General features: G+C 50.7%; 1 protein-coding gene across 1 annotated transcript in view; it reads right to left on the bottom strand.

Annotated features, from left to right (window-relative positions):
* Positions 1-16,488, bottom strand: part of Parp1 (poly(ADP-ribose) polymerase 1) — a 31,002-nt gene extending 14,514 nt beyond the window's left edge. Inside the window, exons 1-10 of the mRNA XM_055609086.1 lie at positions 16,243-16,488; positions 11,097-11,262; positions 9,105-9,220; positions 7,392-7,606; positions 6,249-6,348; positions 5,489-5,605; positions 4,896-5,072; positions 2,221-2,368; positions 883-1,023; positions 28-267 (exon numbers count right to left, since the gene is read on the bottom strand). Of these exons, the coding sequence (XP_055465061.1) occupies positions 28-267; positions 883-1,023; positions 2,221-2,368; positions 4,896-5,072; positions 5,489-5,605; positions 6,249-6,348; positions 7,392-7,606; positions 9,105-9,220; positions 11,097-11,262; positions 16,243-16,362 (1,540 nt within the window). The 5' untranslated portion in view covers positions 16,363-16,488. The remainder of the gene's footprint in view (positions 1-27; positions 268-882; positions 1,024-2,220; positions 2,369-4,895; positions 5,073-5,488; positions 5,606-6,248; positions 6,349-7,391; positions 7,607-9,104; positions 9,221-11,096; positions 11,263-16,242) is intronic.
* Positions 16,489-16,568: the final 80 nt, after the last annotated feature.

Genomic DNA, 16,568 nt, shown 5'->3' with positions numbered 1-16,568 from the left:
GGTCACAGGCAGGGCAGCTGGCCTTACCTTCCTCCTTGACTGGGCCCTTGCTCTTCTTGGAAGGTGCAGCTGACTTCCCCTTGGGGGCCACCACTTCAACAGGCTCTACCTTCACCTCAGCCCCCCAAGAGGACAAGCTGTGGGCTGAGAGCAGCTCTTGGAGGCTCTTAGTAGAGGTGGACACATCCTGGAGGAAGTCTTCAGACACAACTCGAACATTGGCTGCTTTCACTTCCTCCATCTTCTTACTCATCTTTTCTACCTCCTCTGTTAAAACCAGATAGGGAAATTAAAAAACAAAAGCCCCGCAAACCCAAAAACACCCAAACAAATCATAAACTGAAAAGTAATCCTACTACAGCCCAAGATTGCCAACGACCCCATCACCAACCATTCTTCCCTTCTAAGCTGTTCGCTCCAACTTAACAGTGGTGCTTCAGCGGCACTGGCTGCCCCTCGGGTATGGAACGCCGAAGGAGGCCGCCACCTTCTCCTAAGCCTCGCTGTGATGTCAGGAGGCACTCGGCTGACATGGATTCTTAGGCACAGAGCTGTGACACTGACCAGGAAGCCCACAAACACGGGCCTGGTTCCACCATCAGACTGCAAAGTAGTACGCTCCACCCTCCCTACCACGTAACCCAATACTCTCCATTTTCCAAATCCTTGTTCAGGCTGCGAACCCGGGGACATCCCGTGGATTACCGAGCAGGGACAAGCTTACGGTCTGGCTGGGAATATGAGCCACTGCGAACACATATAATACATCTAAAAATACTAGTTTTTCTTCAAGCTACGGTGGTAGGAGTCTGAGCGCAGCTGTGCCTCGCACCCACTGAACGCTCACCACACTGGTGAGAAGCAGAGGCCTGGGGAACTCACTTTTAGTGCTAATGCACAAGGAGGCCTTGTTGGCCGATCCTGTCAGCTTGCCCCCGAGCTTCTCAATCGCAGCCTTCGCTTCGTCTTTGTTCTGGGAGAGTTTACCGAGGGTCAGGATCTTCATGTTAGATAGGGGCTTGTCTGCGGCAGGAGAGCACAAGTGTTGTCACGTTAGGCCCACCGCACTCTGGTTCCCAGGAAAGGATGAAGCAAAGCAAGACAAAACAGCTGGTTCCTTGGGAGAAACCACAGTAGCTACAGGGCTGGCAAGCCTTGGCCCTCATTCTTTTCTCTTTGGGAAAATCTTAGGAAGACAGAAGCTGACAGGCTGTGGGAGAACAGAGGGCAGAAGAGCAAACTACCATGCGTGAGTGGAAACTGGGTAGGGAACACGCCATGGACGTGACCCAGCCTGGCTACCCCGGGACTGCTCAGGGGCAGACTAGAAAGGCTGCATCTGGAGGTGAGGGAGCAGAATGCCGGGAAGGGAGTGGGTGGCAAGAGCTCCTGAGTCCCTCCATACTCTCATCCTCCCACTCCTGCAGTTCTTGTTTGCAAATCAGACTTCTTGGTGACAAAGCGGGAAGCTTCAAGCAGTAAATATAGTCACACTGAGCTAAGGTGTTCAGGCAAGCTGGCACCAAGTCCCCAGCACGGCAGGTTGGCACTGCCTGTGAGTTGAAGGTGACAACGCAGCACTGGTTACAGCCAGGCCACAGGCCATGGCTTCATATCTCCCAATTGGGGAAGATCTAGCCTGCCTTCTCTACAGGGTGGCCATTACAGACACCAACTGAATTTCACTGAAGTCTCTGTGGAGATCAGAAGCACTGACTTGGGTGTGAATTACAAGCAAGGATACAGCAGAGGAAGGACCTGTGAAGGAGGGACCAGAAAGCAGACCCTGACGACCACCACGTGTGCATGCTGACCCCAGGCTTCAAGCAGCAGAGAGGACTTGGGTTAGCCTTGTTTACCACCAGTGCTCAGAAGCAGACCCTTATCCTCTACCCAGTCCACCACAGCCTTGGCTTTCACAGTTCAAGTCTCCACAAGCTGAAGGAGCAAGCAGCATTTCTCCTTTCCAACACACAGATCTCACTGCTTCTGGTGGCCTAGTGCATGTGTACTCATGACCAGGATTTCCCCCGGCTCTTGATGGCCCGTGGTGCAGGGAGGATAACAAGACTGCAGACTGGGGTATGCTTTGCAGTGCATTGGGTTGCTTATTCGGAACATGCCCCAAGGAACATTGCCCACACGGCAAACAGACCACAGGGCACCCACTTCATTATGCTATATCCTTAACCCAACCCACAATCCTTCCCGGAGTCATACCTGCTGGAGCACAGGAGTTCACAGCTGTGGGTGCTGAGGTGACGGAGAGTGGGGGTGCCAGTGGTGCTGGGGCGCTGGTCTCTGGAGGGAATATCCGGTCCTGTTTTTTGACCTTTAATTTCTTGAGGTATGATATTTCTCGAAATTCCTAAACAACATTAAGTTTTAGTTCGAAGGACATCAGATGTCTCTTAAAATAAACTAACACTAAATAGGCTGAGCAGGATTTGTCCTGTGCAGTTAAGAATTTTGGTTTCTTTAAAAACAGAAACATAGTAAGTTTTCGTTTCAATCCCAGGTGTGGGGCTATGGGACTGCTTTGCAGCAGCTGATATGATTTGCCTTTCGCTCTAGCAGAGGCGTAATTCTGCCAGATGCAGATGGCTTCTATGATTGTGTGAAGTTTGGAATTCTGGGGACTTTTCAGAGGGTATATAAATGCTAGGCTCCTGAGAGAATTGTTGGTGGGTTATTTGTTGCTGTTGGTCATGGTTTGTTAAGTAGTCATGTGCAAAGAAGAAACAAGAAGAAGAAATTAGATATCATCCTGACAGCAAAGAAAACTTGCCCCACGGAGCTCACTGCCTCTAATCAGCAGGAAGTAGTAACCATAGTGTTTCCTGTTCCGACTCCTGATTTTATTCAGGGATCTGTTTCCCTTTCTCTATCCTTTTTTTTTCTCTCTTGTATTAGGAGGTTGAAAGGGAAGAAAAGGGTTATGGAGAGGTGGAAGAAAGACAAACTGACACAGTAGCAAAGGGTAGCTATCGTCTTGTGCAAATTAAATAATCTTTTTAAAATCTCTTATAGGAAAGTGCTCAAGTTCCCAGGAAGAAAGCTTATTATTGCTGTTTTTGCAAGACTTATTTCTTACACCTACAACAGTCCAGGTACTCCAGGTGATCTACGAGAAAAACCATACCCTTCAGGAAAAACAAAACAGGCCCAGTGAGCTGTCTCAGTGTGCACTGAGTCTGACCCCAGAACCCACACGGCTGAAGAAACTCCCACAAGCTGTCTTTGACTTCCACGTGTACACCATGCCCAGTGCCCCTCTCCAACTAGAAGTAAGATTTAAAACAAACAAAACAAGTTAGTCAGCGAGGGAAGACTCACTAGACCCAGGAGGTATGTTGGACAAGGTACGCCTTGTCCTCTAGTCACTTGCTCTCAGGTGCCTATCTCATGGCTTCAAGGCCCTTAAGACTCACATACTTTGGCCAGCCTTTAAGCCTAGCACGTGGTTTTGAGACCCAGCCTGGTCTACATCATGAGTTCTAGGACAGCCAGGGCTATAAGGGGAGACAATGAACTATCCAGCTACAGAGGAATCTTGACTGCACATTCCCCAGTGAAGGAAGCTAACACGAGACCCTGTACAACAAGCCTAGGGCACTCTAGACCATCTAACCACAGGGAGTTTTAGAAATGGAAAAACATGGGAGGTGATGAAAAAGACCAGTGGTTTCCAGAGGACGGGAGGAGGAAAAGACAAATACAACACTGAGAGTCTTGGGGCAATAAATGTTCTAAATGATGCTTTCCTAAGGGGTACATTTCATTCAATATTCTTCAAAACCCACAGGCTGTACAACAGCAAGAGTGGGCCCTAATGTAGGCTATGGACTTTGGGTGGTTGCTGTAGGTCATGTAGGTCATCAGCTCTAACTGGATGCACCACTGGTGCAGGGCATTGAGAGCGCAGAGGGGGTGCAGGATCCAAAACCAACACACCCAGCGACAGATCCGTCTCCCTGCTTGTTAGCGAGGAACACGGGCAGTGCTGCCTCGCGTTCACCAGTAAGTATTCAACAGGCAGCTCTTTCTGTATCCCACGTGACTTCCAGTAGGCCTTGCCCTAGGGAGGTTGGTCACTTGATGGCACACAATCAGCTCTGGTGAAGCATAATCCCCATGCCTGTCTAATGAGAAAGAACTTCCCAGCTGCACTCACATTCAGCGAATGGCAAGTAAGGTGCCAGGCACCTCACATTCACGCTCATCAATGCCACGTGGCACAGAAAGGTTAGAGGGCTTTGGCCCTCAAGAAAGCACACGTGCTAGGAGGCAGGGTATTCGGGAACATGTGCAGGCGGTACCGACACGTCTGCCAAAAGCCAAAGCAGCAGAGCTGCCTGGGCACAGGCTCCTGGAAACACACAGTAGCCTGCGGGAACCCTGGGAAGCAGTGACTCAGACAGGAAGGGCCATGGGGGTTAATCTGAAGTAAGCACCTGGGGGAACAGAGCCAAGAAGTCCACAATCTACCGGGACAACGAGTATCACCAGACCAGAACGCAGAACGCAGCTCGCACCCACCCCCAGATGTAGGCACACACGCTAATGGCTAATTCTGCTCACTGTCCTCTTTCCCTTCTCCCCAGCAAAAGGCAAACAAATGCTAGGAGGGAGTGTAGAATCTAAAGGGGAGAAAATGATCACATCAGGTGGGCTCCAGAGTGGCGGCTACTCAGGCCGAGGCAGAGAAAGACTGGGAGGGAGAGAATAATCACAACACTGAACAGAGGAAGAGAGAACTAACTCTATGTAGCACTGACTATGAAAAAGGGTGAGAAACATGGACCATCATTTTGTGACCTTGAGTGTCATGAAGTCCAGGAGGAGGGAGTCATGTTTTCCTGCCAACAGATTGCAGGATGCTACCCAACCCTTACCTTTGGAGTCACCCATTCCTTCCGACTGGGAGTCTGTGTCTTGACCATGCACTTGGTCCAGGCTGTGACATCCCCGGTACAGTAATACGCATCGCTCTTGAAGACCAGCTGACCTGAACACTCCTGGCAGGGCAGAAGGGCCCCAAACGCCATGCCATCTGCAACTCGGTCCAAGATCTGAAGAAACACGGCAGAGACCAGGGGCTCAGGAAGGGACAGCTACTGATGCAGACGCAGGGATTCTCAAACAGGTCCTACTCCCCAGAGAGAGGCTGTGTCCAGGGTCTAGCGTAGCTCAGGTGACAGCTTACAACAGAGCCCAGGCTTCAAACTTCTGGAGTCCTTGGCAATTGCCACAGCAACCGCTCCACTTGAGGAGTGGCCCAAAGGTGGGTTTAGCCAGGACTTGTGGCAGCAGTCCCCGGGCTAGGGTGGTAGGCTCACCAAGGCAAAATACCTGCCCTCCTTGGCAATTCACCAAGTTCTAAGCCAGGACAAACACGTGGCAATGTATGGGACTGCTGGGGAAGCCCCTGACAGCAGGGGACGGTGACCATGGTACCAGTGCGTCCCCCAACAGAAGGGCAGCTCACCGCAGATTCCCCAGACGGTACTTGCTGCTGGTTGAAGATGAGCAACTCCTTCAAGTCGTTGGTGGAACACGCTTTCTTCAGTTCATCTTTGATGTTCCAGATCAGTTCGTTCTGGGCCTGAGGATGAGAAGCCATACCTGAGATACCTGAGATCAGTTCTGTTAAAAAAATATCTTAGGCAATATTGTTTTCTTACCCTAAAATGTAAAAAGTTACACTCATTCATTAATGTGCACACTCCCATGTTCCCTACTGCATGCATGTATGGAGGTCTCAGAACTTGTGGGATTCTCCTCCCATGAGGCAGTAAGTTTGAGAAAGGGTCTATTATATAACTCTGGCTGTCCTGAAACCTGCTATATCCACCAGACTGGCTGCCCTTGAACTCAAAGATCCTCCTGCCTCTACCTCCCCAATGTTGGGATTAAAGGTATATATTGCCACACCTAGCCCCCTAATGTAGGTTTTGTAGACCAAACTCAGGCCACTAGGGGTCAATAAGAGGCTGGTGGACACTATCTTGGTCTTGGGATGGGCCATGGGGCACCTGGGACGCTATCTGAGGAGGTGTGGTTGGTTGGTTGCCACTGAGACATGGGGTATGGGCCTCCTTTTGGGATAAAAGGTCTGGGCTGCAGACTTCAAAAGTTCAAATAACTTAAGGGAAAGACTGGGGTGAGACATGACTCATTCACTGGTGTTACTAAGCAGGGACTGCTGGATGTCCTTCTGCACAACAAAGAACAGAAGGGAGACTCACCTTCAGGGCCTTTTCCAGCTTACTATCCTTGTCTTTTCCTTTTTTAGATTTCTTTTTGGCCACCTCATCCATTCCATCCACTTCATCACATTTTCTCTTTCTGAAAGAGATACAGGACTTAGTAAGAACCAGAGCCTTGAGACCAACACCCAGTATGAACAGATGACATGCCTCAGTGGCATCTTGATCCCGTTAGTTACCTCCCACCTGCCTTCTTTCTCACTTTTAGGCTCCTGCCATGTACATGTGACACTTGCAGCCAGGCAGACAGGAGATGCCATGCCCTTCAGCACATCTTCTGCCAATAAAGAGGGGCCAGGAGCTCACCTTAGTGTCCAGAACAACCAGGACAGACTAAGGGCTCGGGTCACATCTGATGCTAAAGCCATGTCTCTTGCACACACAATGACTGGGAATTGTGGAAAAGAACTGAGACTAGAGTGAGATACACAGCTGTTCACCAGACCACCACGCAGCTGAGCTTGCCCCAGCACTCTTCAAAGCCACGTGCTAGGGGAAGCGCCTGAACACTCCAGGTCTTCAGCTCTCGTGGCATGCATCCTCACCCCTGGCCTGTGGATCCAGACTCGTGAAGAAGTTGGTGACAGTGGCATAGGTGCTGCTCGTGAGCACAGTGCATGGTTCTGCAGTCCTCAGCGTGCTCATCCACACCATTCTAGAATGGGGCCCTTCCCACCCTAGATGCCAACTCCACGTATGGGCCCGTCTCTTCTGATTCCAGGCCCTTCCCACTTCCATCCTTCGTGAGTAGCCATAATTCTCCCAGAGATCCAGACACAGAAACACCTCTACTGCAAGACTGCAGCGATGCCAAAGGAGCACAAATGTGGGTCTTCACAGCGTGGAGACCTGTGGCCATTCACCCGTGCAAAGGAACTTGGGTGGTCTTTTAATATCTGAAGACTATACAAGAGGGTGGCGTAGTGGGCTGGCCTCAGGGCATGGGTTGGGAAAGGTCCAGCATGCCCAGGGGCAGACCTCATGGTGGTGAGTTGGTGGGTGCTAGAGCAGCAGATGCCCCAGTCTCTGCTCCTAAAGGCCCACAGCTCCTGGCTTTCCGATGGAATCCACAGGCTCTGAGGCCTCCCCTAGGCTTCCACTTGCTAACCACTACCCACCTACCCTTCACTCTTGACTCCTGGGAGCTGCTTCTTCAGCGCTTCTTTGTCCTCTGCAGACAGGAGACTGAAGCCCTTGAGCTGGCTGGCGCTATACTCAGGCCGGAAGCCCAGCTCCTCTCGGTTCTTGACGAAGCAGGTTGGGTGGTACCAGCGGTCAATCATACCCAGCTGCGGCTTCTCTGGGTCCAGCATCTTCTTGGACAGACGCATCTGGCCCTGTAGGGAAAACCACGTGGTATCGAGTGACTCACAAGGCAGTGCAGGGAGCAGCTAGCCTGGGGCCTTGAGGGCCTTGAGTCCAAATCAAAGCAGAAGTGGAAGCACTTATGCCATCAAGGGTTGTGAGGTACCTCTAGGCCCCAGCACTCACATTCCAGAAACTGACATGCTGCCTCATGCATTGATAAGGCACTGGCTCTCACACTTTAAATGACCATCTACATACCCACCCACTTAGACAAGTAACCAACCCAGGCATGGGTTAAGATGCTGACACGGCAGGTCGGTCAGCAGCCGCACTGCACCATCCTGTGATGGCTTTAGCATGGCGACTTATCCCGACAGGGAGTTTTCCTCCATCCTCACCCTCCTGTGACTCTCTGGCCACTATACTTAGGAGCTAATCTGCAGTGAAGAGCTGGGACCTGCCGGTCTGCTGGACATACAATCCTCACAACTGGCATTCCTAGAGGTGGCCCACCTGAAAGGTATCAGGCCGACAGACAGGGCTCCTGCTAATGCAGAAAGCTCCATCTGAGGCTAATGCTCAAGAGAACAGAGCAGGCTGGTGTTCCCTCAGGGGCACGAGGACCATACTTTTTGCCTCCAATTTTTCATGGTGAAAGGTGAGGACAATTAGCAATTAACTGCATGTTCCTCAGTTTTGATTTTGCTACGTTTAGCTCTTGAGCTGTTCTCAAAGGCCCTACAGCACCAGGCTGTGGTGCTCTTTCTTGGGAGGCTGCAGATGTAGGTTTCCCTTGATGTTAGATGTTGGTTGTCTTCTTTTGCATCCCATGAGCTAAACAGGCCTGCCTTGTCACATGCCCCTGCCACACGCAATACCACAGACCCAAAGCAACCGTGACTGAAACGTCTGTGACTGTGAGCCAACACCAAGCTCCCTCTCCTCAGGTGACTGTCTCTGACAGCGCTGCTGTGCAGAAAGCTGACTCACACAACATCACAACACAGCTAATGCTAACTGAGTCATGGCACCAAAGGGAATGTTGGCAAATATGTACCTTCTACCCTGTTCCCAGCAACAGGGCCAGCCATCCACTCCACCTGACTGGCCGCCAGCTTTCAGGGACAAGAAACAGCGACAGGGGAGGCTGGTCTGTGACATTTCTCTGATTAGACAGGAGTGCTGCTGGGGGCCCACACAGGATAACCCTTCTGACTTCCAACCCGCTAAACAAGAACTGCCTCAAGCCTGCTGACTTTGGGGAGACCTATGCTGCTGCTTTCCAAGATTATTTCTTCCAGGGCGGCTACCCACAGAGGCAACTACCCAAGAGCACAGGGCTAGGCCTGCCCAGAAGAAACTACCACCTCCCACCTCCACAAGGACCCGCACTGTATTTTTAGCTGTGAGTACTGAGCCAGAAGGTAAAGGTTGACTGCACTTTTTTCTTGAGATGGCAATGCCCCACCCCCGGCCCCCATAGAAGCAAGCACCCCAGGAAGTGAAGGCACTGGACCCCAGCGCTACCTTTTCTATCTTCTCCATACAGCCCTTGCATGTGCTCCTGTTGGACTTGGCGTACTCGGCTGCAAAGTCACCCAGCGTCTTCTCTGCCTTGCCGCCACTTCCATCCTGGCCTTTCCCTGAAGAACCAAGCACATGTCACTGCCCAACCCAGCCCTCACTGTGGCACCAAATGCCCCATGTCTTCCTCTTCCCACGAACCTCCCACAGGGCATTGTGGTCTGGTGACCACAGCTATCCCCCTCATTTCTACTGGCAACAACTGTGGTTACTTTTTGTTGCAATTTCCAACTCGGACTTCTCACTGCTAAAGGAGTATCAAACATAAGCCTATAACAAATGGCAAGGGGCTTGGGCAAGAGACAAAAGCTAGATTAAAATAAACTATTTTGGGCTGGAGAGATAGCTCAGAGGTTAAGAACACTGGCTATCCTTCCTAAAGGTCCTGAGTTCAATTCCCAACAACCACATGGCACCTCACAGCCATTTGTGGTGAGATCTGGTGTGCAGGTACACATGCAGGCGGAATGCCGTGTGAATAATAAGCAAATATCTTTTTTAAGTTATTTTACTCTTCGTGTATGGGGATTCTGTTTGCATGTCTGTGTACCAGGTGCATGCCTGGTGCCTGCAGGGGGAGGGAGGGAAGAGACACAGAAGAGGCACCAGATTCTCTGGAACTAGAGTTATGTGTGAGCGACATTGTGGGTGCTGGGAATCAAACCCAAGAGGTCTTCTTTCTTCTTTCTGTTTTTTTTTGAGACAGAATTTCTCTGTATAGCCCAGGCTGTCCTTGAACTCCTGTGTGTTGGGATTAAAGGTGTCCACCACCACGCCTGGCTTGAAACCAAGTGTGAGCTGGGAGCTAAGCCATCTTGATTCTTCTTCTTTTAAATCTATAAATTACACTGGGTGTATTAGAAACCACAACAAGCTACAGGCTGAGGGTCCTCCATGCAATAGCTTGGTAAGAGCCGCTCTGGAGTGCAGCTCTTTGTTTTGAATAACTGCACACACAGACATCCTGGGGAACAAGACGGCTGCAGGTCCACACATGAAACCCATCCGTTTCACAGACACACAGCCCGAAGGAAAGTGCATACAGTATTTCTAGCCTGTCTACAATTCTGATGCCAACTGTCAAGAACTCAGGTGTGGAACTTTCCACCTGAGCTGCCGTATAGCTGGTCTAAGTTATGAATTTGTTGAGTACTTCGGACTTTTGGATGAAGGGCAGCCAAACTTTATCACTCTTAGAAAGACTGCAGGGAAACAGTCAACTGCCCGGAGTCACCAACAGAGACCAGGATATGCAAAGTGTGGTGTCCAAACACAGGAACACAGGTCAGCAACAGAAGACAACCAAGGACACGTCACAAAGGACGCAGCAGCCAAGAAAGTACATACATTTCCTTCTCTCTCTGAAACAAAACCTAGGCAAAACTAACTGAGGCTAGAAATCAGAATAGAAGCCACACACACCAGGAGTGAGCATCTGTAATCCCAGCACCCATGAAGCGGAAGCGGAGACAGGAAGACTGCCGACTCTGAGGCCTGTATTTATTTGTCTGTTTTGAGACAGGGTCTCCCCACATACCACTGGCTGTCCTTGAACTCAAAGAGCTCTGGCTGCCTCTCTGCCTGGGGTCAGTTTTTTTGTTTTTAAAAACCAAAAGGAGGACTAGCAGAGGCTTCCCCCTGGAAGGAGGGTCCACAGGACCTGGCAGGCATCAGTGGCAGGCATGCTATCTCTCCATCCACTCAAGCCTACAGAATGCTCAACAGCAAAGGGTGACGATTTGTCAGCCAAGCTCCATCAACTGCTGAGGTGCACTGACGGGGCCGGAGGGAGCTCTGTGCTCTTACTTCTCTCTGCTTTCCCAATACTGCTCTAAAAACAAAGCCAGGCTGCTGAGATGGCTGTCCGGTGAGGAGCTGCTGAGGCAGTGTGCTCCTGACAGAGAGGGGTGAGCTGGAAGGCAGGGCTATACACACCTGACACTCCTCCAGCCTCTGCGGTCTTCTTGACCTTCTGCTGGTCATCCCATCGCAGCTCCGAGAAGCCATCCACCTCGAGGTCGGGCTGCCGGATGCAGTGGCCCACCTTCCAGAAGCAGGAGAAGTGGTACCAGTGTGGGACCTTCCCATCGAACATGGGTGACTACGAGTGAGAAAGCAGGCGAAGGGGCTATTAGTCCATGCAGGCCACAAGCCCACCCTGCCCCCACCCACGAAGAAATGGGAGCCCCCTTCTCCCTGCGGCAGCCCGCTGTTCTTTCATGTCACACAATGACTTCAGCTCCCAGCTTCTCACCTAAAGTACTTTCCTAAAAGCCAGAAGTTATGGCTGGCCACCCCCAGATCCACTGTCTCAGGATGAGAGGTTGGCCCCAGTTCCTTCTAGAGCAACACAGGACAGCTATTCAATGTCCCAGTGTCCCTGGTACCAGTTAGAAGAACCAGGCAGCAGTGCTTGAGCTCAAGGGTCTGGCTGGCCCAGAAATGGCTTGTAAGTGCCTCTGCAGTTAAAAATAATGAGGAACAAGACCTAGATAGAACCAGGCAGGAAAAAATGTGTCAAGAAAGTGTGAGGTGTGTCAAGGCACGTATGTACACGTAAGTAGAGTGAATGGCTTCTGTGAGGGGACGAAAAAGAGCCTGAGGCAGAAGACTTCCAGGCCTGAACTAGGCTGACCTCCGTCCTCAGGGGGGCCCGAGGTAAAGACATTGTGTCACTTCAGTTGTTTTCTTTCCCCATGATGCTCCATGCCCAGTGCTGCCTGTGTTAGAGACGGCGACAGTGTCCAGGATGAAGGCGACACAGGCATTAACCCAGTTTTGTGGTGCCCTTCCTCCACAAGCCATGCCTCTGGGAAGGCAGCGGCAACCCTAGCTCCAGATGGCGGCAGTAACAATGGAGATACAGCAAGCAAGGCGGGACAAGAATCTGATCCGGAGCTCTTCCACCACCCTGCCTGCAGAAGAGCCACTTAACAAAGGCTGCCTTCTATCTGACCAGAGAGTAAGACCACCATTATGACTGCCTCAAGGGACACAGAGGGAAAGAAAGGCCAATGAAATAAAAATACTAAAGAGGACTGAAAATAAACACCAGGATGAAGCTGGCCTCCTTTAGATGCATTAAAATGTAAGATTGAGGGCTGAGGAGGTGGCTCGGCGGCTAAGCTGCTCTTCCAGAGGGCCTAGTCCTAGCACCCATATGGTAGTTCACAACCACCTGCCACCCCAGTTCTGGGGGATCCGATGTTTCTTCTGGCCTCTTTGGGCACCAGGCAGGTGATGCACAGGTCCATGTAGGCAAAACACCCACACACATAAAAATTAAGAAAGAATGTAAAAATTTAAACGTGTAAGGCCAAGACCTGCCTAGGTGACCCAACAGTAATCACCCAATCCTGGGCCTGAAACTCTCTTGAAAGCCTTTTAGAGCTCTTTAGACTTCCTTGGGTGTCTCAAGGTCCCACCCACAGCTCTCCTCAGGGAGTCTGTCAGAATCTACCCAAATTCCAATGCTTATTCAGAGTTTCAAACCCGCAGGAGTGGTGCAGGACCAGCAGAAAAGATGTGCTCTAAACCAGACAACACATGGCATTTCAGAGTAGACTCAGCTTCTGGCTCCAACACTCCTTGGCTCACACCAGGTGGTGCATTCGGGTCTCTGCGCCCGTGAGGCACGTGGTTTCTGCCTGCCTCAGCCTGAGGATCCATGCTCCTCCACAGGGCTCACTTACTGTAATGTAAAAGAGGGCCCACAGCTACAGCTCTTCCAGAATAAACACCTACTGCCCACTAGACTGGGTGCTGTGGACTGGTGACACCAAGAGACACTCCCTAATCAAGACACGAAACCAGAAGTCCATCCTCCACAGGAAAAGACAAAAGATTGAGAATGATGGCAGTAAAGGTCCCAAGATGTTGGCCTCTACCTAGGAGCTATAAAATACGTAGGTATGGGATCTAGAACTCGGAGCAGCCACGGACCAAGAGCCTCTCCGCTAGCCCTCAGCAACCATTATGTTCACCATTTCCTTCCAGGTAAGACAGGCTAAGAACCCAGCCAGTGGGAGGAGGGATGGCCTTGCCCTGGGCACGGAACTCTCAAATCTTCCCAAGATCATTTCTTCACCGCCCAGGTCCTCCCTCAAGACAGGACTCTGAAAGATCAGGTTATCAGTTGCTCAGAGAACAATCCTCTTATACAAATGTAAAAGAAGGTATTTAGATTCAAGCACCAGAAGAAAGGCCTCTTTCTTTCCGGCCTACCCAGGAAAGGACCAACTTCAAATTCAGAACTAAACTCCCAACTTCAACCAAGGAAGACCACCATCCTCACTGTGAATAATAGTTTCTTTCACAATCAAGAAAACCTGGAGGAGGGCCTTGAATACTAACTAAATTATCTATGGAGGCTCCAGCCTCCCCAGTATCCTCTTTTCTTTCCTCTCTTCCTAGACAGTACTGGGGATCATGCTTTCACAGGAGGGCTACCCTCTAGCTAGCACAAACACCTAGGGTCTGGAAGGAAACTGATCATTTGAAAGGCCAGAAATAGGAGCTCACAGCTTTAATCTCATCACTGGGGAGGCAGAGGAAGATAGATAGATCTCTGAGTCTGAGGCCAGCAGGATGACATAGTGAGCCCAAGTTTCAAAAACAAAACAAATGTGGTACATGCAGACAGGCCTGTAACTGCCAACACTCCAGAGACTGGGAGGCCAGAGGATCAGAAAGATAAGCCTTTACAATCCTGTCTCAAAACCAACCAACCAAGCTGGGTGAGGTAGCACATGCCTTTAATCCCAGCACTCAGGGAAGCAGGTGGCTCTCTGTGAGTTCGAGGCCAACCTGGTTCAGGGCGGCCAAGGTTTCACAGAAATCCTGTCTCGGAAAAACAAACAAAACAAGCAAACAAACAAAACCCCAACTAACCTAATGAAAAAACAACAAAAAACCCAACCAACCTACTCTGGGGATAATATTACTTCAAACCTTACTCATACTCCTCTAATAGATGCTGTCATCAGGTTGAGGAATTCCCAATCATAAAATAACATGAAAATATAAGCCTATGACACTTTTGCTTTTCTGTTTACACTCAAGATTGGAGGAAATAATCTATAAACTGGCAAGGTTGTGGATGTTTTCTTTTAAACCCAGAGAGAGAGAGAGAGAGAGAGAGAGAGAGAAAGCCTTGAATTCTATTTACCTTCTCACAGGAACTGCAGGGTAAAGTTCAGAGACCTCAGTGGGAAATGGGGCTTTGAATTGTTCTTTGAATTTTAGGTCCATCCCTCTTAGCTATCTCCATCGTTCTGTCCCACTTCTGTGAATAAAGACTCTTAATCAAGCTCCCACACTTGGACATTTTGGGCCCCTCCTATTCAGGGCACACCGCTCAGGGCTCAGTGCCATATTATCAATCTTCCCCACTCCCTTAACCGAGCAGAAAGCACCTAGGGTGGGTTTCCTATCCAATCATGAATGCAAACGAAAAAAAAAAAAAAAGGTGTGCTGTAGATAGAACGTTTTCCTGGTATGTATACAATTTACCCTTGTTCATTCAAATGCTGATTTCTCTACCCCACTATCTGGTTTCAATCTGGACATTGTACTGTGATGTTTATTCTAAGCATCACCTGTCTCAAGTTTGTGTAAACATGCCACCATTTGTTCTCTGTATTGTCCACAAAACAGCCAGCCAATGCTGAGCAATGGAGAGAATAAGGTGGGACATCCTGATCCAGAGGGGAGTGGGAGGAGTCAGAGAAAGAGAGATCGGCAGGAGAGGACTAGGAACCATGAGGAGAGATGAATGGGACCTAGGATATGACTAAGGGCAAGTATAATGTGGGAAATCTGAATGGGAGGAAACTATGTGGGCTTGGAGGTTTAGGATGGAGTAACTATTGCCCAGCATTGTACTCTAGGTTAATTAAATAAATCCTTGTCTCTGTGTGGTAATTTGGGTATACAGCTGATTTAGGAATAACCACTGATTAACTGAAAGATAAATCAATTCAAATATTAGTATTCAACAACAGTGTGCCTAGCAGTACTTGTAAATTCCGTCACCAATGATAATTATAGACACTAATTTAGCACCTGGAACCTGGCTGCTACTTAATGTGCCAGGAAGGCTGAGCTAGGCAGCCACTCAGAGAGCATCAAGATGACAGCTTCAGTTCTTGCCATAATGTGAAAGAGAGGCCATGTGGGTCCCTGGTACCTACTGGGTCGATGTCTTTCACCCCTCTCCCAAAGTACTGACATCCCGTTAGGGGATGGCAGGCCTTTTCTGAAACACATTACTGAAGCTGAACAGCAAGGGAAATCAATTACCTTGACCACTAGCAGTGAGCTTGGGTAACAGCGTACGGGGGTGGGGGCTGAAGGTGGGGGGACTGGTGAAACAGGGCAGGTGAGAACCAAACTTGCAAAGACAGGCATCAGGAAAACCAGTAGCCCAGGAGGCAAGAGCTCCTGGAACTGCAAAGACCCTTTATTATCTCTGACCACCTCGAAGAGTCGGTGAAGATAGCTGCAGGAAAGCACCGAGAAATCGTCAAGTTTGGAGACATGGTTATATCCAACTAGAAATCAGGCCCAAAGCGAGCGCCCTGTAAAGAAGCGGCACAGCCTTGCATAATTAAAACAGAAATACCAAGAGTGAGAGGATGTTGAAAGGATAGCCAAAAATAGGATTCAGAAGAAGAAAAAAAAAAACAAAAAACCAACCATGTGTATCTATGTAGAGCAAAAATCCTCCAGGACAAGATAGGCCAAATCAGAGCAGCTTCAAAGACCGCGCGCACATCCTCCACCCCCCACCGCAAGCAAAGGCAGTGAAAAAAAAACAGGAACTGTGCGACCATCCAGACCGAGGGAGGCGGCAGGCCCCTCACAAAGCCAGCGGCACCACCAGATGCTCTCGCTTCCCGGGCTTTTCTTGCAGGGTTAGCGCGCTCTCCCGGAAGGAGCTGGCCCAGTGGGCCTCCAGGACCCCGCAGCAGCAGCACCGCGGGCCTTTCGGCCCTCATCTCCCGGACGCCGTGAGCCGCCCCGAGCCCACACAGCCCCCGCGGCCGCGCCGCCCTGCGCCTCCGGCCCGGCCCCGCCGCACCTGCACCATGATGGCCATGCGGAGCGAGTCCTTGGGGATACTCTCGCTGCATTTCTTGCAAGAGGCGCGCCCGCTCTTGGCGTACTCCACTCGGTAAAGCCTCTCCGAGGCCTCCGCCATCCTTCCGCTCGCGCCGCTTGCAGCAGCCGGACGCCGCCGCCGCCGCCTGCCCGCCCCGCTAACGTGTCGGTTCCCCGCAAGGCTGCAAAGCCGCCTCCGCTCAGGATAGATTGCTGATGCCTGGCGGCGGGACCACCCCCTAGGCCCGCGCGCGGGGCGGGGCGGGGCCTCCCGCCCGAAGGGGCGGGGCTTCGGCACGCGTCCGG

This window comes from Psammomys obesus, unplaced genomic scaffold (genome assembly GCF_907164565.1).
Source record: "Psammomys obesus unplaced genomic scaffold, mPsaObe1.curated_primary_1811, whole genome shotgun sequence".
NCBI classification, from domain to species: domain Eukaryota; kingdom Metazoa; phylum Chordata; class Mammalia; order Rodentia; family Muridae; genus Psammomys; species Psammomys obesus.
The sequence above is the reverse complement of the archived record's forward strand: the minus strand, read 5'-3'. Positions and strand labels throughout refer to the sequence as shown.